This window comes from Pteropus vampyrus, unplaced genomic scaffold, assembly GCF_000151845.1.
Source record: "Pteropus vampyrus isolate Shadow unplaced genomic scaffold, Pvam_2.0 Scaffold85, whole genome shotgun sequence".
Lineage (NCBI taxonomy): Eukaryota > Metazoa > Chordata > Mammalia > Chiroptera > Pteropodidae > Pteropus > Pteropus vampyrus.
In genome coordinates, this window is record NW_011888866.1 from 6,790,211 (window position 1) to 6,811,925 (window position 21,715).

The 21,715-nt window shown below is 35.1% G+C and overlaps 1 protein-coding gene across 5 annotated transcripts in view; it reads right to left on the reverse strand.

Annotated features, from left to right (window-relative positions):
• Window positions 1–1,068: 1,068 nt before the first annotated feature.
• The window catches only part of TCF12 (transcription factor 12), a 293,031-nt gene continuing 272,384 nt past the window's right edge, over window positions 1,069–21,715 (reverse strand). For 3 of the 5 annotated variants that reach the window (XM_023532560.1, XM_023532561.1, XM_011363431.2), the window contains 5 exons: window positions 15,226–15,340; window positions 14,223–14,385; window positions 10,305–10,537; window positions 6,317–6,470; window positions 1,086–3,438 (listed from right to left, as the gene is read on the reverse strand). In XM_023532560.1, coding sequence (XP_023388328.1) covers window positions 6,328–6,470; window positions 10,305–10,537; window positions 14,223–14,385; window positions 15,226–15,340 — 654 coding nt within the window. In that variant the 3' untranslated portion in view covers window positions 1,086–3,438; window positions 6,317–6,327. Of the gene's footprint in view, window positions 3,439–6,316; window positions 6,471–10,304; window positions 10,538–14,222; window positions 14,386–15,225; window positions 15,341–21,715 lie in introns of all 5 variants that reach the window. The other 2 variants (XM_023532559.1, XM_011363430.2) reach the window with 2 other exon arrangements.

Below are 21,715 nucleotides of genomic sequence, written 5' to 3' on the forward strand. Positions count from 1 at the left end.
GTAAAAGTTTTAAGTGTTAACAGTTATGTGCTATTGGAGACAACCTCTCTTGGCTTCAGCGTTTACAAATCGATTAATGAGGCAGTTGATGAAATGTCTCTAGATTTCATTTCAGTTCTAACAGCCCTGTATTTTCTTCTTAAATGGAACTTTTAACTTAGTTTATCATTTTGTATAACAAGAAACAAACTAAAGTGTTTGTTTTCAACAAATCCCACAATTACTAAAACGATCCGTTGGGCCTCCAGTGTGAACAGTGGATTTCATCCTTCACCGAGAGAAGCAATTTGCCAGGATCCCGAGAGGATGTGGTAACTACCATGGGCATCGCACACATACCCTATAGAAAGTCCATCCACTGTTTTTCCCAAGCTCTTGCTCGGCATGAAGTCCTCATAGGTAATCACTATGCATATTTTTGGTGGTGGTGTGTGTGAAAACTGGGATGAAAGCAGAACACTGTATCTGAAAATAGTAAATAATTATGTTCCCTAATTATGACATAGGCTTTTAGTGAGAAAAGGAAGAAAATATGTGAAAGTGCTTTGAAGAATGTTCACTTGAAAAGTCTCATTTGAGTCTTTTCCCATCTTCTTCATTCTTCTCTAAATCTGCAAATGAGTAGATTTTAACTACTAATTGATGTTTTGTCAACTTTCAGGAAAAGGCTAAAAGGCCACTATCAGTAGGAGAAATACACAACCCAGAGAAGCTGACTCAATTACCAACTTAGTTCTACAAGTCTGATGCTGTCCTGACAAGTTTCCCAAATAATGTAGATAATGCAGATATGAAAAGCACTATGGGCCTTAAAAACTCTCACCACACACACACAAAAGCAACTATGTGAGGTAAGGTGATGGATATGTTAACTAACCTTATTGTGGTAATCATTTTGCAATATACACAGATATCAAATCATCATGTTGTACACCCTAAACTTCACATTGTTATATGTCAATTTTGTTTCCATAAAGGTGGAGTAAAAAAAGAAAAGCACTGTGGGCATTTCTGGGAGGAATGAGATGGAGAAAAGAAAACAAAATGCATCATTCTTTGACAGAGGAATGTAAAAAACTCACTAGTTTACTATGTTAAAAAAAAGATGGCACATTTATTGCTACATAAATGTTATATACATATTGTGTTTTCTGTTACAGTGACAGAAAAATTTTGAACTTCTTGCTGCTGGTTGAAAAGGTTTATCAATAATACCTTGAATTTGACACGGGATACAAATCTGCAATAAACCAACAATGGAAACTGGAGAACAAGATGAGAAGCAATTCATCTCGGACAATTAGCTCTTAACAATACTCCATAGGTACTACACGGTATGCTAGAATCCTACTATGGTCTTAAAATGCTATTGTAAATTTCTGATATTAATGAACAGGTTATGATAGATAACCCTACATTTTTACTACCTAATATAATAAAATAAAGTAAGAAACTTTTTACTGAAAACTTTTCGATTTCAAAAATCTAGAAAGAGTAATATTTAGAATTCAAGAAATTTTCTTACAAGATTATTGTATAAAAGACTAGCTACAGTGAAAAATAAGCCAAATGTTTTTTTCTTTCTATTTTATGAAGGAAAGCTTCTGGGCATACTGCAAAGTCTAATATAGCGAAAAAGACAACAAGCTCCGAAGAAAAAAGGCCAGGCAGTGGCATATGTTCACTCACACATCATAAGCAACAATTTCTGTTTAGCTGATTAACACTGAAATGAAGAACAAGGCCACAGATAGAGTCTGATGTAATTGGAGAATATACGCAAATTAAAATAACCAAAAAGTCCACTAAATTCACAAACGACTGATTTGTTAGGAATCATCCTGATTGCAGGATCTGAAGTTCTGTCCTGTTTTTGTTCTTTCAAATTAACAGACATCTTTAATTACATAGTGATTTGGGTTCTTTCTTCTGTGTGCTGATTGCCGCTGTTGATATTGACTATATAAGGAATTATTAAGCCAAGTCAACATTGTTTTGCATGTTTTTTTTTTCTCCCCAGGTTGTTGTGGTGGAAGACAGATTTCATGGAAGTTCAAACTGATTATTATGTCTTAAAAAACAACTCTTAAGGATTAGAGACAGAGGGGTGCCTTAATGCACAGTATTAAGATGGGCTGACATGTACTGGTTTAATGCTAATCTGGCTCATCTTCTTGGGACAGGGGCAGATGGTTTGCAGTTGATTAAATCACCCACTGAATTCCTCCTCACTGACCAGCTATCTAAATGAGAGAGAAATAAAGGCTAGGATAAGGAAACACGGGTGACCATTGCTCTTGTATTCCATTAGGTAATTAGCCTCAGAGTGGTGTGTTCATTTATCATGCTACCTGCCTTGGTGACTACTGAGTTTTGTTACGTTCACCATAACCACAGCCTGAAAATCTTTGTATTTTAAATTCATCTTGTGCTTACTTATAGCTAACACTTTATAAGTACTATATCTAGTACTTACTGCTTGGAAAACAAAGCAATTTCTAGATTCTTCCCTTGTAATTTACACTTTTTTGCTATTATAAGCTTTCCTATGAAACCTAGAAGCCTGAAAAGTCTTGGTTATTATTAGAAATAAAGCAATATTTATTTTGGGGAAGATCTAGGGGACGAAATTTCCCCTTTCAAAATCTTAGCTAGGCCATGGTCACAGATGGTCTCTGCTTATCTTTGTAAGGTAAATATGCAAAGCACATAGGGCTACATGGAGGATTCTGGACTGTGACCATAAACTATTCAGAGTCAGAGACCAAATATAACACCCACAAAGAGAAAATAAAAATGAATGAAAAAATGAGCAAGAAAAATGCAATACCAAGTAATATTTTCCTATTTCATGGAAAACACTATTCATATGGCAAAAGGATAGGAGAGGGCAACGAAAGACTTTCCCTTCCTTTTTAAGACACTAATAGGTATGCCGGGAATGCTAAGGGCCAATGGTTGTCACTGCTTTGTTCTCTGCACGTGAACAGCTTTAACGAATGCTGGCATCAGCTGAGTGTAGATCAGCTTTCCACATTAACTTTCCCTTTATATGTAGACCTTACAGTTCCATAACAATAAATAAAATCTGTAGTTACAATGCATTTGTCAATTCAGTTTAGGCACAAGGCAACTTCCACGGTGAGTGGAGAGATCGAGACAGTCTCTGATTGTGCAGAAGCGACACACTGCTTGCAACAAAATGATATGCTGCAAACGTCTCACGGGCTGACGTTCTATCTGATGAGCTTCCTATCTTCACTTCTGATGGAAGTGTTGACCAGTTGCTTTGATCGTAGGATTACAATTGAGTTTCTTCCTTCAAGTGTTTGTTTTTTCTTCTCCCTCCTATCAGGTTTGTGTCTTCAGATTATCTGAGATGTCCAAGTCCTTATGAGGAGAGGTCACCTTCTATCTAGCCTACTGATAACTCTGGAACTGTGGCAGGGAGAGCAGCCAAGGGAGAGAAGAGAACCAATTAGGACATCACTGTTAAAACTAAGCACCTCTCCCCCCAAAAAACAAAAACAAGTTGGTATTCTTCATTTATACGCAGGGTTTACACTACATTAGCAGTCTGCTAAATGATTTATTTATAAATGAGCCTCTTTCATTCAAGGAGTAATTGAAATGGTTTTACTTGTTGTATGTGATAAGATTTTTAAAGGTGATCATGTGATTATAGAATCACAAGATCTAGGATTATATAACAGCTGTGACAATTATTCAAACCTTAATTTTGGCAGCATTCGAGTTGGCAATACCTGAGCTTTGAGGTTCTACTCATTCATTTCTGAGTGGAGAGACAATGTTAAAGCATACATTAATGGCTACATCCAGTCCATCATACTATGTTTTAAAAGTTTCCATCTGCTGCCTCTACACTGAAAGTTTCTAAAGGCAGGGACCTTTTCACATTGGCCCCAGTTTCTCGATAGTAGGTCCTCGATAAATGTATGCTTAATGAATTTTTAAGAAAACTTTACTATCACAGTAAAAATTTTATACATTTATTTTCTCAACATAATACACATAGTAGTAACTCTGATATTTGCCATTTTTGATGAAAATAGTTTTAGGAAGAATCATACTTTTCACTTCTTAATTAAACAATAACCACAGAACTTTTTTTTTTTCCTATTAGATTTGATGCTCTTAGGGAGGATAACTGAGATACTCAGAGCCACCTGGCTTTACATTAAATGGTGGCAAATCCTTGTGCTTTCACAGTCTTTCAATCTGTGGTCATTTATCAGCTATTTTGATTCCAGCAGCCATTTTCCTGTTGCCCAGTTTCTTGCTAGTTTTAATCTGCTATTCATTTCTATAAAGAATTGAAAGTTATCAGGTGAAACCAGAAAACACCTTTATGAAATTAGCAACTTTTAAGACATATTTTAAGACAATAAACACTAACCTATGAAATCTAATGGAACAAAGTGCATTTAGTATATTTATCATCTGAAGCCTTTTTAAAAAAAGATTCTTGATCTCTTTTTGATAGGTGAGAATGTTCTAGGTTTAATTTTAACCTAAGTGGGGCAATTCCCTTATTACACAGATAAGGGCAGAGATATGAAAGCAGTATGAGATATAAAAGCAGTAAAAGAGAAGAAAGTAAACAGAATGAGGGAAGAGAGATGAGGTTGGGAGAGAGAACTGAATGAGAAAGAGCTAGAGTGAAACTAGTAAGAAAATAAGAGGAAATGGGTACAACAAACTAGAGAGGGACAAAAAAACATAAGACACAGGCTATGAGATAAATGTGACAGATGAATATATGAAGCGCTCTTTTCACAGCCCAGTGGGTACCTGGGACCTGAGCATAAGAAGTTACCTCTCATCATCATCATCACTCTTCTTCTAAATGATCTGCCAATTCAGAAAGTCACCTTTGCATTGAGAAACAGTGGCATGATTTTATAACTTCCAAGTTTACTTTTGAACAAAAGTAATTTTTTCACGATATTCTGTATTTTCCACAGAATATGAAACAGTAGCTTGGGTTTGAGAGGATCTGCAAGTTAACTAGCTCTTGCCAGAAGTCTCTTTGACATGCATAATCAGTTAGATTGCTGGATATTTTTTTGTGGGGGAGGTGGCTTACAGTTTTCTCCAGTCACTTAAACAATTCTCTTGTCCCTAAATGAAATCTTCAGTTTTGGTCTCTTTTGATCCTAGGAAGGATATATGTAGAGGTGGTAGGAACCAAATTCTTCAGGAAAGGGTGAGTTATTGACTTAATATTTGTAGTTCACAAAATATTCTATCAAATTTCAGACTTTCAGCTCAAATTGGCAACCATAAAGCTGACCAAATGAAATTTTTTTCCTGTCCATACCTTCCATCCATTCATCTTTATTTACTGCTATTAATCTGCTGATAAAACTAGGAAAAGAACTACACATTGCTGAAGGCAGATTATAAAAATGAAGGTACCAGTTCTATTCCTAAACCATGCTGCTAGTTAAAATGTCACTGCCCAAAATATTTAATTACAGTCTATATTAATTTCTGCCACCTAAATAATAACTTTACAACTTGGATTATAGATAACATGAATATATAGTTAAAAAAAAAGATGATTCACATTAACTACTTGGGCAATAACCTCACATTACTTTCGTCACTTTGTTAAAAAAAAAAAAAAAATCACAAGAAAGGTAATTGTGTTTAGTCCATGAAGAGAAGATAAAAGAACAAACTTTCAACAAGTAAAATTCCAGAGAGAGGGGATTCTGGTTCTATCATATATAACACCTTTACATTCATCAATAGATTCCAGAAGGTGTAAATGATATGCTTACAGGGAAGGAAGATGCATATTCACAAACTTGCACTACTGATCCAAATGGAAACAAGCAGTAACTGTGTATAAAGATTCCATAGCAAAGAAGAGGTAGATGGTTAATGGAAAACTGGTTGATGATACAGTCAAATATTTCTGAGTAGAGGAATGAGGAGTATGAGAGGTAGCAAAAGAATTTTTTGACAGAAGAGCCTTTGCACTATTTTCTTCTTGGATCAAAATGACATTCATTTGAGAGAGTATACATGATGATCCAGAACAGAAAAACCCAACAATCTTTATAGTAATCACAGGATACCAGCACACTTTGAAGAGAACTGTAATTTGTATAAAATGACACTGGCTCTCTTAAGTACGATTATACAACAGAAAAGTAAACTGTTGGATTCCAATTACATGTGGCCTTTACCAGGACCAGTGCCTGCAGAAAATTCTGTTCAAAATTCTAACTCAGTTTAAGAAAAAGCAGGTGATTTCCTTGTACTTTCTTTTCATACCCTTACTTACCTGGCTGATGTTTACATATGACCCATAGGGTTGGTAGTTTCACTAAGCCCAGGATGGGTTCCTGGCAGTGTGGTTGGCGGCTCTGCCGATACGGCAGAAACTTTTTCTTCTTCCCTTCTCTTAAGGCAGGCTGCTTTGGGGTTAAGATTCCTCTCTGAAATAGAGAAAAATAATTTTTATCATTATAGTCATAGTTATGAATCAGGGACTCTTAGGTCTTAAACTGGGCAAATTGCTGTTATTTTTTCTTCCTGTGGGTTTCACTCTATGGTAATCCAAAAGTGAGACATTATTACTCAGGAATTCTTAAATCTGGAGGTCTTTTCTCTAGAGTATTTAGTTTCTATAGAAAATAATTCTCCAGTTTCCTTGAAGATGGGGGTGAATATACTTTGCTGCCAGCATTAAGGAAGCAAAGCAGGACACAGGGCTGATGGTTTCACTGTTCATCTTCATGCCTCACCCATTCTCTGCTCTTCTTGGTGTTCCAGATTTGCAGCCTTTCTGATTTCATTTTTTTCCAGAAAATACTCCTCCTGTCTTTTATGGTGGAAGGAAAGACAGGGCAGAAGCAATGAAGTAGAGGGAAGATGTAGGGATACAATTTTTCCACAGCAGACCTTCAATCAATCTTCCTATTTTTAGGTCTGATGCTTTCTCCAATAATTAGTACCTCCAAAGTACAGAGCCCTTCAGGGTTTAGGGTTCTGTGTGACAAAATGCTCTGCTTCTTGTTGGTATTCCTCCCTGTTCCACTTAATTTCTTCTAAGTCAGTTACCACTACTCTACTTTTTTTCTACCTTATATATGTTTTTTGCTCTCTCATCTACTATTGTTTTCTCTCCCATCTGCCCTTGTGGGTTATGCTATTTGTATTCATTTCAGTGCAGTTTTAGTGATGAGGAGAATATTATCAGTGAATATACTAAGCCTACGATGTTTGACCATCTCATTGCAACTAAATAAAAATCTGCAGGGGGTAGGGCCTGGACATTTTTTTGGAAAAATGAAAAGCCTCAGGTGATTCTGGGACCAGCCAGACTTGGGAACCACTGTCCTAGTTCATTCATCTTCAAACTCACTAGGAGACCAAGAAATGAAAATTGTAATAGTTCTATTGCTCCTAAACTATCATTGGAAGAGAAGTAAGCTAATAGAACTGACTACTGGAAGAGTTTGATGAGGAAATGTTTGCCCAGTTATTTAATCTTTAGTAAAGCTGAGAGTATCAACGTGAAGGGAATATGTGCAATCTGCTGAGGATTAGTAAAATGGTAATGGTAAAATGTAGTCATGAAAATGTAAAGGCTTAATTTAAATTGGCAATGGTGGGGACCAGATGCAATTTAATGTGTGGGGCACCAAGGCACAAAAAGTGCTCTGGCAAAATCTGAGGCTTGGAAGGGAAGTCACTCTTCCTGTTTTTCTCCAGATGCACTGCTAGGCTTGGGTCTGGCTGCCCTCCTGGCATAACCACTTGTCCAGGGATGGTAAGTTATGGATAGCCAGATACAGTCTTGGAGCACCATCCCAAACCAGAGGGGAGCCCAGAGAGTCCAGAGGATGTCCAAAGTAGACATGCAGACAAGATGTATGTCTTTATAGAAACTGCTGGGCCCCGGGACTGCTGGGTAGGGACCCTGCAAGGATGAAGAAGCTCTTACAAATGCATAGGTTACCAAAATACCTCAAAACTGCTGTAGTTAAGAGTTAAAGTCCAGGGAAGGACAATGGCTATCCTAAACTCTGAAGGGGCTGCCATACACAAGGAACAGGTATTGTGGGCTGCATGAAGGGGTTATGAACCCTGTTTGACAGACATACATCGGAGTGCCTTTCAAGGAGGAAACTTACACATGGATCCCAAGGCTTTTACATTAAGTTGTAAAATAAAGGCTCTGGGCTTTGAAGCCCAGAGTCTGAGGATGGGAGGAAGGTAGGCTGTTATAAATATTAAAGTAGTCCCTAATGAATTTACAGTTCATTGTATTTGTTTTATTCAAACTCTATAATAAGTCAATGGCTCCTTATACAGAGCTTTTCAGACTGTGTGAAAAAGTTTGTACCCATGACAGTGACCAGAAAGTTAGTAGGCAGCCAGAAGAGCCTAGATATTAGATCCTCTCTCAGACTCAGCTTTTCTATTCTAGACTTAAATGGAACTACTACAAAATCAAATCTTACAAATGAATGAATAAGATCCACCCAGGCATGGTGTTTATAACATTTTTTCAAACATAGAGATAATCTCTCATTTTTATGGCTTGGATCTGAGAGTACATACTTCTGATCTTTAAAAAAATGTTTTTAAAAACACAGATGACTGTATTCCAGCTCTAATAAACTATGAAAAGGGAAGATGTTGTACTGTATTAAGTTCTGGAACCACTGTTGTCCAGACAGTTAAGACTTTCACAGACCAGACAGAGGTAATGGTCTTGACAATAAACGAGTAGAGTCAGGGTAGAAAATATCTTGGGCTGCAGAGGAGGAGGATGAATGTACTTGGACCACTGAGCACAGGTGTCTTGTTACCTTCAGAGTGAAACAAAGGGTGTCAGACACAATGAAATAAAAACATTTGGTAAAACAATAGGAGACACTGAAGGCTGAAGGAACAACTGTTCCCACCACAGATGAGTGGGCAACAATCATAATGTCTTTATGAATATCTCAAAATAGTCTATAACTCTTAGAAGATCAGGTTTTATTAACATTTACCCTTTACAGATATTTTAAAAAGTCTTAAGACAATAGGAGCAAGTATCTCACTTTAGTGGTGGTTGGTTATACATGAAATAATCTATTCATCATTCTTATTCATTACATATACTGGAAGGAAGTGGATGGATAAATTAATTATTGTTGCATGTTTTTCTGAAAATGTGTTCTAGCTCTCAAACTCTGGTTTCCTTAAAAAGAGTATTCTTTCTGTAATCAATTCTGAGGGTCCATGGTTATAGTTGTCAACACCTGTCTACTCCTATTCTTTTTTCTTTTCCAACTTTCTTTAAATAAAATTTTACATAAATATCTAATAAATAAGAAAGACAGAATTGCTTTCAATGAAGAGAGGTTAGAAACAGGGCCTGAAACCAAAGGTTCCATCTATAAATTCTTTGCAAAAATGCTTAGGATGAGGCATTTGTAACTTCAGATATGAAAATATATAAGTAATATGCAAAAAAGCAAGTTTGATGATAGAACCTCTCAAGGGGCGTGTATTAATTAATAACTCATTAATTAATAGCACATAGCTGGTTGGGACAGAGGAGATGTCCAATAAATGCTTGTTTAAAAAAATGAAGTTTCAAAGCATCTTAAGGATTCCATCAAACTTCTTGAAAAATAAAACAGTTAGGGAAGTTGTCTGAGTCAGCAGTGGATGAGCATATATAAATCACAATTTTGCCTTTAAGGACACAAAGGTATGCCAGTGCACCTAGCCCAAGAAGTCATAGCATTCCAGATTAGGGATCAACAAAGAAGCCCTGATACCTTAATGACATGGTTAAGGCACAAAAAGTGAGGCAACACCAAGATGGGCCATGACCAGGCATTCTATTAAGCAGCACAACCTAGTGGACGCCCTTAGGGTATAGCAGGCAAGAAACTGAGTACAGAGAAGTAGAGAAGACAGGAAGAACACAGGTCTAGGCAGGTAAATTCAACAGTGTGGGAGACCAGAGTTAAAGAACAGGGACACAAAGCACTAATGCTGAGCAGCAGGCAAAGGCTGGCTGTTCTCTGCCTTGTTACATAGGATTACTCTCTACTGGTCTGTGGGAAGTACTGAGCCTATGGATATTGACCAATGCAGTAAGACAGAGGTGAGAGAACTAGAGAGAAAACTTGGTCCACATGATGCAGTGGCAGAAGTACTAGTTGAACCTGTAATCAACTTGACCAAGCAGAAGAGTGAGTGGAAATAGAAATGTGTGCCCATCTGAGGCAGAACAGTTATGTATCTCTGCTGAACCTACTTACCTCTGACTTGCTGTTCTAGACTAAGGATGACTGCCACGGCCTGATGAAGAATAAGGAGTTTTGTTTGCGGTTTTTCACTCTTTAAATGAAGCTGACACATTCGACCAAGCTCTTTGAATGCCTCATTAATATCCCGCACACGCAAGCGTTCTCTGGCATTGTTAGCCATCCGCCTTTCCTTCTCCCTTTCTATCTTCTGTTCTGGGTTCAAATCTTCATCTTCATTAGTACTGCTGGAAAACAAAGTAACAACAATGTCTTGCCAGGTTCCCTATAAAGCACAGATATGCTTACTGTACAAAATTATGAAGTATAAAGATGGAAATAAAAATTACCTACAAATTTTACCAAACAGTATAAATAACTACACTTCACATGATTATTTCTTTCCAATCTTTCTTCAATGCACACATATAGTTGTATAGTTGAAATTATACCACATACCTTTTAAAATGCATTTATCATTACACATTACAGCATGAAGACTTTTCCACGCTAGTGAAACTCTTCATAAATGTAATTTGAATGACTACATAATATTCTATCACCTTGCTACTCAAAATATGATTAGTAGCATCAGCATTACTGGGAGCTTGTTAAAAACAGAATCTCAATCTCAGGTTCTACTGTATACCGACTGAATCAGAAAGTGAATTTTAACAAGATCCCCTGCTGATTCATATGCACATTAAAGTTTGAGAAGTACTATCTTAGTACACTAATGTATTACTTTGCTTAACCGATGTTCTTAAATATATTCTGGCAGTTACCTGGTGAAGAGTAAGAAAAGCTGAAGACAGAGTGAGAAGTATTTCAAAAAATGACTACTTTCTGTTTAAGAGAGAAATATCATCATCAGTGGTGATGACTTAAAACATGGGTGAACTGGAACAATTTTTTTGAAGGACTAATTGGCAAAATAAATCCAAAGCCTTAAAATGTTCATTACCTCTTAATCAGCAATTCCAACTTTATAAATTCATCCTAAGGATATAATTAGAGACATACATAGATGTACACAGAGATGTAAAGGAAGTTGATCACAGAAATATTACATTAGCAACAAACTGGAGTCCAATAATAGGAGCTGGGTTAGATAAATTACAGTACATCCAGACAATGGTCTACTCTGTAGCTTCTAAAAAATCAAGCTGCAGATTATTATGCTAATTAAAAGACACCAGAACAAAAGTGTATCTACTATATGATTCCACTTAGATAAATTTGTAGAAAAGACAAAACTATGGTGATGGAAAGTAGATTAATGGTTGCCAGGGGATGGAAGAAGGTACTGATTACAAAGGGGCATGAGGAAACTTTCTGGGGTGGTAAAAGTATTATTCTGCTTTGCAGAAAACACTCAGGGATAGATGAAAATGTTAAAAACACATTCTTAAATAATAAAGTTGAAATTGTAAAAGTTATATCTAGTTTAATTCCAATTTTAACTGTATTTGTGGAAAAGATATTTCTTGAAAAGTAAACAGTGGTTAATTCTGGGTAGTAGAGTTTCTTGTGATTTTTGTATATACTCTTCTGTATCTTCCAAATTTCTGTAATAAAAATGCACTAAGGTATCAGAAAAGAAACATTTGAGGAAGATCCTTTGGAATAAGTTTTAGGAAATTCTATTTATATTTCAGAAATAAATTATTGAGCCGAGGCCTCTCAAAAACTTAAAATGATATACACAAAGAATAGATGTTTTCACCTCTTTTCTAATACCTTGAGTACTGTAATAAAAAATAAGTACGCAATAGATTCTTACTAGCTAATTATCAATAATTACATAAAAGTATTCTTTGGTAACAGAAAATCACTAGCTCTTGGACCTCAAAGAGACCTTTACAGATCATCTAGTGCAAAGATTTCTAAGTGTGGCCACTTATCAAAATCTTCAGGAGCACTTAAAAAACAGCTTTCAACGGTTCCACTACCAGAGATACTGATTTAGTGAGCTTGGGTTGGGGGCCAGTCACCTGTACTCTAAAATGTTTCGGGAGTCTGTGCAGAGGGTTGAAAAACACTGCAAGATCCAAAGAAATCAGTGACCTCCCTAGGATCACACAGCCAATCAGTGGCAGCGTAATGACAAGAACCGAGGTGGAAGCAAACCTACATCATAAACCTAAAATTCCCATCGTCGTAATGGTAACTATAGCACATTTATTGAGTGTTTATTGCATGCGAGACAGTGTGTAAAGGCCTTTATACGCATCGTTTTCAGTTTATTCCCACAAGAATCTTGTAATAGAAAGTCCCTTTTTTCAAGAAAGAAGCAAAGCTCAGAAGCTTTAATTAGTTGGCTAAGGTCACTTGGCAAGTATATGAAGGAGCCATAAGTAAAACCCAAGTTAGCTTTACTTTGTCCAAAGGACATATTATTAATCTATTAACTATTATTAATTACTAAATATTGTTATTGTTAACCTATTACACTGCCTTCTCAATTTATGATGACCTGTAATAGTGTTCGGTAAACTATGGCCAGTGAGATGGCTACTGTTTTTGTAAATAAAATTTTATTGGAAAAGCCAGTCCATTTGTTTATGTATTGTCTATGGCTGCTTTTCTGCTACAATGGCAGAGTTGAGTAGTTGCAACAGAGACCATATGGCCCACAAAGCTGAAAATATTTACTTATATGGCCCTTTACACAGAAAGTTGGCCAACTTCTGACCTACAACATGAGAAGATGAAGAGGAAACATGAATATTATTTCCTTTAAAATCCTGTTAGAATAATAAAACGATGAAAGAATTAAGATGCCTGAAAGGAGTGGTCTCTAGATTCCATGACTCATTTTCTACTTCTTCATGCGTCTGCACAACTGAGTACAATGCATATGAAAATGATAGTATTAGTATCTTAAAATTTAATTTTTCCCAAGAGAAATGTCTTAGTGTTGAAATAGTGAGAATGTCAAAGGCAAAAGGACACCTTTTAAGTATGTGAATACAGAAAGAACCATGCTCGTTCTTTCAGCTGTATCTACTATATTTAATGTAATCGCCATTGCACCATAATTTAATACGAAGAACAATATTTATAATATCTATGTGACATATACATATTATTGATAAATGGATACACATATCCAAGAAATAAGATGGATCACAAATATTCCAAATCATCTAGTTTAATGTAGAACTGGAAGAATCTGAGGGAAGAATCTGGAAATCATTTGAAACTAATGTACTTACTATGTGTCAAAATGCATACTTCAAAGCAGGGTCAAGTCTAATTTCTAGAAAACCTTCCCCAATAACATCAGTCCACCAGTAGTACTTTCTTTTCCATACTTCTCTCAAATAACTGTTTAAATTTTTTCAGCGTTGTGGGCCATCTGGTTTCTGCTCCAACTACTCAAAACTATTATTGCATTACAAAAACAGCCCTAGACAAAATATGTACATGAATGGGGTGTGGAGGTATTCCAATACAACTTTATTTGTAAAAATAGGCAGTGGGCTGGATTTGGTCCATGGGCTATATATAGTCTGACAACACGTGGTTTAAACTGTATAACGGAGTCTTACCGTATACTTAGCCTGAAGTTAATACATTCATATATTTGTTGATAAAATGTACTTAAATGTCTATACTGCCCAATTTAATTGGTTTGAGCTATTTTGTCATTTAATTGTCTTATAGACTATAAGCTTTGAGGGGAGAGATATAATTCCTTTTTATATGTAAACCCTAAAATAGTGTGATATTATGGAAAACATAATTTTGGAGTCGGCTTCATGATTCCCTTTTAGGGATGCTGTGAGGATTAAATGGGATAACATACATAAAGTCCCAACACAGTATCTAGAACATAGCTGACAATAAATGCATGACACCCTTTAATTTTCAAAGTATTTTCACCAATGGCAAATGACTGAAATTTAAAACCTGGATGCTAACAAATACCTTGTTCTGCCTCTAGATGAAACTTTGATATCTTTTTGGGAGGATTCATCATCTGATTTCATGTCATCTGATGAAGGAGGTTCATGAAGGTTTTCATCTTTCTCTTTGTTTTCAGTCTTGATTTCTGTTGGAACAACAGTTCCAGACTGACCTTGCAAGCCACCTAACAAAGAGGCAAAGATATAAAAAATAAATGTCCAGACTTATTTATGAATTTGAACTAAGACAGCAAAAAGCTTTCTACATGGTAAATACCCTTAGTTGTTACAGGGCTATGAGGGAAATCTGAAGATGTAGAGCTGGAAAGAACATGTCCATAAACCTTAGAGAAAATGGTCTAATGCTCACTTTTAGGCACTATTTAACAAATGAAGAAGGTATGAGATACTTGATGGATTTTTAGAAACTGACTTGTAAGATTCTGCCAAGGTAATAAGCTTTAACATTTTCCTGGATAAACACAATAAAATAGGCATCATGGGTTAAATATAACTGGAGGAACTTTACTTTGGCATTCTTAATATTAGCTATATATTTGTACTTATTTGTAAGCTCCATTATAACACTGATCAGTCTGCTTTTTAACAGAGTTGTTTCTACAATTGAACTGTTTCTAAACAACAGCTAGTATCATTCAAAGCTCTCAACATATTGAGATATATCTTTCCCACTTCATGGGACCATGAAGACTCAGTCACGTGGGGAAGTGAGAAAGACAGACATGACAGAAACAGGAACAGGTAAGACAATGACCAATAAAAACTGAAGAATAGTTTGTAAGTGGTTCTATCCATCAATAAGTATCTACACTTCTCTTAGCCAAAGAGGCCACTGAACACTAAATATCTATCCTCTACATTCATGCAGTAGCAACTACTGTTTAAAATTCCCTCATGTAAGATGACTTTTGATTCACAGATGTCAATACACTTGTGAAAAAGGTGATAGTGCTCCAAGTGATATCTCTGTCTGCATTACTGCTGAAAACCAACAATATAGTTACCTCTATAATTCTCTTGTGTCTTATGGTTCAAGTCTGTGCTTGAAGTGGTGACCGTACTAGACAGGACTGCATGATTGCCATTGAGACTGACAGAGTCATCTCGATGAGTTCCAACCTAGTTAAAAAAAAAAGTCAAGACAGTTCAGGGGCAATAATTTTTAAAATTCTTTTACTGGGTTTAATAGAGAAAACAATAGTACTCATCTGAATTTAGCAACTTTTCTTGGGTACCACTTTTCTGGATTTTTGATTTCAAAAGACTTGATAGTAGCTAAAATTTTATTTAAAAAAGTAAAATTCCAACTTTCAAATTTTATATTCCACAGAGGACTGTTATAAATGAGCTAACAGAGACAAAACAAATCCAGAAGCCATAAACCACTATATATTATAGGACCTATTAATAATCCTCTATCAACTAATCTGAAAACCTATTCCAAATACTACCTATATATATTAAAGTATGCATGAATTTGCATTTACAAAAATATTTTTTGATTCCAAGTAATAATATCTATCTATACTTTGGCATGCCCTTTCCTCACATAAGACATAGAGTGTCTTGTTTTTACTTCCTCTGCCTCCTCTCAAGAATTTTAAAAGAGCAACAAAGGGCAATACAAAATTAAAATAACTTAAAAGTTCTGCATCAATTTTTTTTTTAAATAAAACTTACACGAATCACAATTTATCTGAAATGGGAAGGTAAGGCATGCATGCAAACACCACCAAAAGTTTGGCTGCTGCAGTATTTTTAGAAAAAAATTGGTTACAAATGAAGCTTTTTATTAGAACAGTAGCAGACATGTCAACTAGAAGATTAAGCCTTTAATTAAAGAGGTTTTATTGCCTAGAGTTGTACATGAGAACCGCAGTTTTTCAATAAATCCTTCAATCTCAGTAAATTGCCAAGCTTTGAATCCCTCTTAAGTAATTAATATAGCTTTTTATCTTTCATGACTCTGTGTAGATTTTACCCTAAGAGATATAAATGCCCCCATTCAAGTTTATCCTTTGGTTGCTTGTGAGCTAAACGAAAGAAACCAAAGCAGTTTTAGGCAGGCCGTTTGGTAGAAGACCTAATTAGAACGTATCAGGTCTTTCACCACTCTTTTTATGAAATGTCTGTCCCCTACTCTTATTCTTATCTTTAATGTAGTTTTAAAAACCCCATATAATGTACTCCATAACTACTTTTGAAATTATTTTAGTATTAGTCATTGCTAAGGATTAGTTGTGTCACTATTTTCTTAGATGATCAAACATGACTATATCCTTTTCCTAAACCACACAATTTCATCATGCATTAGAATCATAAAGTCTTAAAGCTGGGAAGGAACCACAGAAACCGTGGCAGACTTTTATCTTCTTTGCACTAAAATCTTCCCTAAGCTTTTAGATTTCCCCCCAAAACACACTTGAGAAAAATCTGAAGAACTAAACTTAAAAACCAGTGCAAAAGTGGTATGTGAAAATTTTATTTGAGAGAAAATTATTTTTAAAATGTTTCACGATATCCAGTATCCAGGGCATCCTGGTCATGTTTATTAACACAAGTGGTGCTTTCTTGTTAGCTGTGAACTACTCAGTAATCTAATGGGAAGGTCAGTTAAAAAATCCCATTTTATAAAAACAGATATGTTATAATCGTAATACACAGTTGTTGCAATTCTTTTGGACCTTAATAGCCTAGGCATATTATAAAGATAAAATATCACTAGAACAATTTTGACTGCCTGAAGAAATCACTGCAGGATAAAGTAAAAGCTAAGATTTCTCTGTGTTTATAATAATCTTAAGACTTCCTATGATTTAGGTAATGTGCTAATTCTGCTATTACCTAGTATGCTGAGCTATCATACCAAGTAATTTAAAAGGCAATGACCTTTTAAAACTAAAAAATTTTAAACATGTGTATATTTACTATATATTCTATGTGTGAAACTCCTTTTATAGCTCTGTAAGACAGTAATAATTGAACAGTTAAACTGAATTTTCACTCATTTGAGTAATGGTAAGTGCTGACGCATCTACTGAATTCTTATCTCTTTTTATTTCATTAGTATAAATAATTCTTTAATAAAAATGACTCTATCACTTCCTTTCTCATGAAAGGCCTGGCAGACAAAGGATCATTACCTAAACAATATATTTAGGGATTCTGCATTTCCCTGAAGGAAAATCAGAAAGGTTACTCAGTTTGTTTTGAGATATAAATGCCAACAAATACTTTTGTCTCTATGGAAGAGAAACTTATTTTTTCACACCAACCTATATTGGCTTCCAAAAGAAAAAAAATTAAACCTTTAAAAACTGGCCTCAGACCAGTGAAACCCTTGAAGTCTGGAGTTTTTCATATTAATGAAGTTAGCAGGAACTTTTTCTTTGTAACTTGATTCCCCTTGCAAATGGCCCTCATATATTTTCTGAAGAATTTGACTTTCACAGTTCATATAGTTCTCTTTAACCCTTGCTCACCCTGGCTCCTGCATGTTCCCTTTAATCTGCGGCTACCCATTCAAACGGCTCTGTCTACACACACACACAACAGGTGTATAAACAGTTCTTTGTTTAGGCTCAGAGCCTGTAAGGCCAGCAAGATAGGACCCTGTTTAATTGTTCATCTCGTTAGCATACAGCTGACAGGCTGCTTCTACAGGGGGAATAGCAGGGAAGGCAAACCCTTAACCCACTATGCTCAAAATTTCAATTATTATGAAGAGCTCTGTTTCAGAATAAAAGGCCCATTCCATTAAATGACATCATCCTGAATTCTGGATCTTCACAATCTGTGTATGGTCTTATGTTTGTGGGAGTGCCCTACAAGGGACCTGTTTGCCTTTAATTTAGCCAATGGCTTTAGTATCTACAATGAAAAAATTGTAACTCTACTTAGTTGATGAATAAGGGGTCATGTGAATTAAGGAACAAACTGAAAAGTACTCAATATGAATTCCTCTCTGTTTCTGAGTTCTATTCTAATAATTTATTCAATGTGGACTATTTACTAAATACTAATGATTTAATCAGCATTAATCTACAGACTGATATGATCTTTATGTACTGTATAGATTTTGTTATACCTGAAGAGGGGTTTTATGCTAGAAACTTGGCAGAATTCCATCTATTATAGTTCCTTTTTAGTAATATTTCCATAATATATAAATTTCAGTTTTCAAACTTTAAAAAATGCTGCCATTTGAACAATTTTGAATTTTAAAAATTGGTATCAAAATCCTTCAAAACACTATACTATTGTCTTAATGAAAATCAAATTCTTTTAAATTGCTCATTAAAAAAATAGGTCAGAAAAAAATAATATAGTTAAAAATAAACTCTTTTAATTCAGCTGATGCCCAGACACACAATTTTTATACTACACAAATCTATACTAATAAAATTAAATAGTTTTCTAAAAGTAAGGTTAAAATGAGTCCAAATTTATTTTGATAAGTGACAAAAAGCTGATTTTAAACAAAATATTACCTTATTTGCCTGTTAGTCTTTAGTAACTTAATCCAAGTCTCTTGCAATTTAGAAAATATAGTTTCTCTAACTGCTTTAGGATTTGGAAGACAGATGTGATTTATATTTTTAAATCGTTATATAAGGTAGCTTTAAATTCCACAATTTGACATCATTTACTTTGTTCTCATACAAGAATACTATGAATCGCCAACCACTGCTTAAAACAACAAAAAACCCAACAAAACCAAAAAAAAAAAGGAGGGGTCCCAGGAGGTCGGAGAGGGAAGGGAGAGGAGGAAAGAGAAAGATGTAGAGAGGGGGAGGAAGGGGAGGGAGGGAGAGGGATGTGCCTGGATTAAATTTCCTTGGGATTTGTAACAAAGAAAACCAAAAGACCTCATAGATGGAATTTTATTCTATACCATAAATAAGGAACTTTTTAAGATTTGCACAAAGCTTCTATTAATACAAAAAGCTCCTAATCTACTTAGTTTGGTTTGAAGTTGACTGAGTACTTTGTGTTAAAGATAAAAGTGCTATCATGGATTCATCTCAATGGGCCTCAGTATTTTAGATATTATAGCCATAAACAGATGTGATGTACAATAATTTTATATTGCTGAGATCTCTTTGTAATGCGCAAATGAAATGAACAATTCTATTCCTTTTCAGTTTTCCATTTAATACAGTATTTTTTCCTGTCAGCAGTTTATTCCAAGAGTTTATTCTTACACTATATAAATGAGAGCAAAACTAAAGTCCAATGCTGACATTTTAATAATTCTCAAAATGGTAATTTTGTGCCTTAAAATTTAAATGATACATCAATTACATTCCAATAAGAGGGTCTGACGAAGACTTAAGTTTTATATTGCATTAAGCAAATGTGGGGAAATCATCAAAAATACTAAAACAGAAAATTAAGTTAATGGAAATGTTAATCCCATTAAAAAATAAGAGCAAATATTAAAACTATGCCAAGCTAGTTACACTAATTATACGAAAAGGAATAGGAACTACCGATTTCCTAGTTTCCTTTTCCGATATAATAATCTTCCAGAAAATTTAATTTTTGTATATATTTGATGGCTAAAATATGTTAAAAGGTTTATGTGGCTGAAACCTCATTTAATTCTAAACTTTGATGCAGTCGAATATGTTCAGTTGTAAGAAACAACAGTCAAAATTAAGTCTTTAGATACTGACACCTATTAACATGTATTTTTGGCAAGTGACATAGTCTTCTTATCTATCTCCTTGGTGTGAAATATAAAAATCTTTTTCTGGAACAACTGAACCCCCTTCCCCCAATTATTTCATCTATAAGACAATAAGATTGATCTCCTACAAATATTAAGACCCTACTAGCATAATCTTGTTATAACTCAAGACAACGTAAAGAAAGGTTCTGAGAAACAAAGCTACTTCCTTGACCAAGGACAATCATTTTGGTTAATGTGTCCATGCAGTTTTTACACAAGTAATCTTGATAGCATTGCAGGCTGGGAGCTGAGCTCTCTGTACACCTTTATCCTGCCATCAACTCTTATTTTTCCACTCTTGGCACATTCTGGCTCATCTCAAATACTCTACTTCAAAAAACTCCCAAATTACTCATTAAAACAAAATAAGCAAAAAGTTATAGGATTTAAGAAAAAGAAAAACAACTTGCTAACCCTTGTTTCCTGCACCGAGAAGCTAATCTATGTTCTAAATCAGGGACTGGGAAAGTTTGGCCTGTGGGCCGAGTCAAGACTGTTTTTTGTTTGTTTGTTTTGTTTTGTTTTTTTTTACAAATAAAGGAACATTTTTTTGTAATAAAGTTTTTACTGGAACACAGCCATACCTATTTGTTTTCATAATTATCTATGGCTGCTTTCATGTTACAATGTCAGAGTTAAGTAGCTATGACAGACCATATAGCCTACAAAGCTGAAAATATTTATCTGGCCTTTTACAGAAAAAGTATGCTGACCCTCCTTCTAAATTCTATGAGAAAAAGCAGTATCATATTTAAAACGTTCAATTAGGATTGTGATTTACAGCAAATGCCCATTAGAACAAAAATCCATTAGAATACAAGTATTATCTGAATGTTCTGTGGAGGTACTAAAATGGTATTTCTATTTATTAGAATAATTCTACTATCTGCAGAAAACACAGAATGATGAAAATTATATATTTTTGAGAAGCAGACCTTACAAATTCTACGTCGTGATAAAGAATTGCTAAACTGACACTTCCATGGTGACTTTGTAATTTTGGCTAAGTAACCCTCCTTTTTAGAAGCCTTAAACAAATGCTAATTTATGTTAACACAGAAGAAAAGTATATAAACTACTAGAAAGTTAAACAAGACAAAAAAAGAAAAAAGAAAGAAAAATTATTCCAGAGTGTAAAATTGTGTCTTTGTTTAGTTATGATCAGTTAGAATACATGGGGGTGAGAAGGGATAAATAATAAAAGCAAGAGGTTAACTCTTGAAGATGGCTGGCAATATTTACAACTGTATGTCCCCTCAAATCACACACCTTCCAAAAATATGAAGAGAGTTGATTCCATACAGGTGGGTAAGCAAGGCACCTGGCAGTACTGATGGAAATCCAGACCTGAATAGACACTAAGATAAGAGTCTTCCTCAATAGTATGCCTAAGACTTAGCTGGGAGAGTCACTAGCTGGCTGTGATCTTTATTTCATTCCATTCTTTGGTCTTTTTGCTGAAACTGAGAACTGAGGACTCACAGCTAAAACGTTCATTTCAGAAGGATAGGGGATGCAAACTGATTCACCTGACAGTGCTAGATTTTGTCAGTTAATAACTTTATATTTTGAAGCTACACTTGGCAGAAACATCTAAATCTCCACCTCTACTATTGACTGCATCTAAATGGAGTGGATACAGTATATGATGCCTAGAGATTCTGACCAGCTCTGTGACCTCTAAGGAAGTTAGAAGAACTCAAAAGAAGACCTTGACAGACATACTAAGCAACAGCTTGGCTTAGTTGCTGTGGCATTGA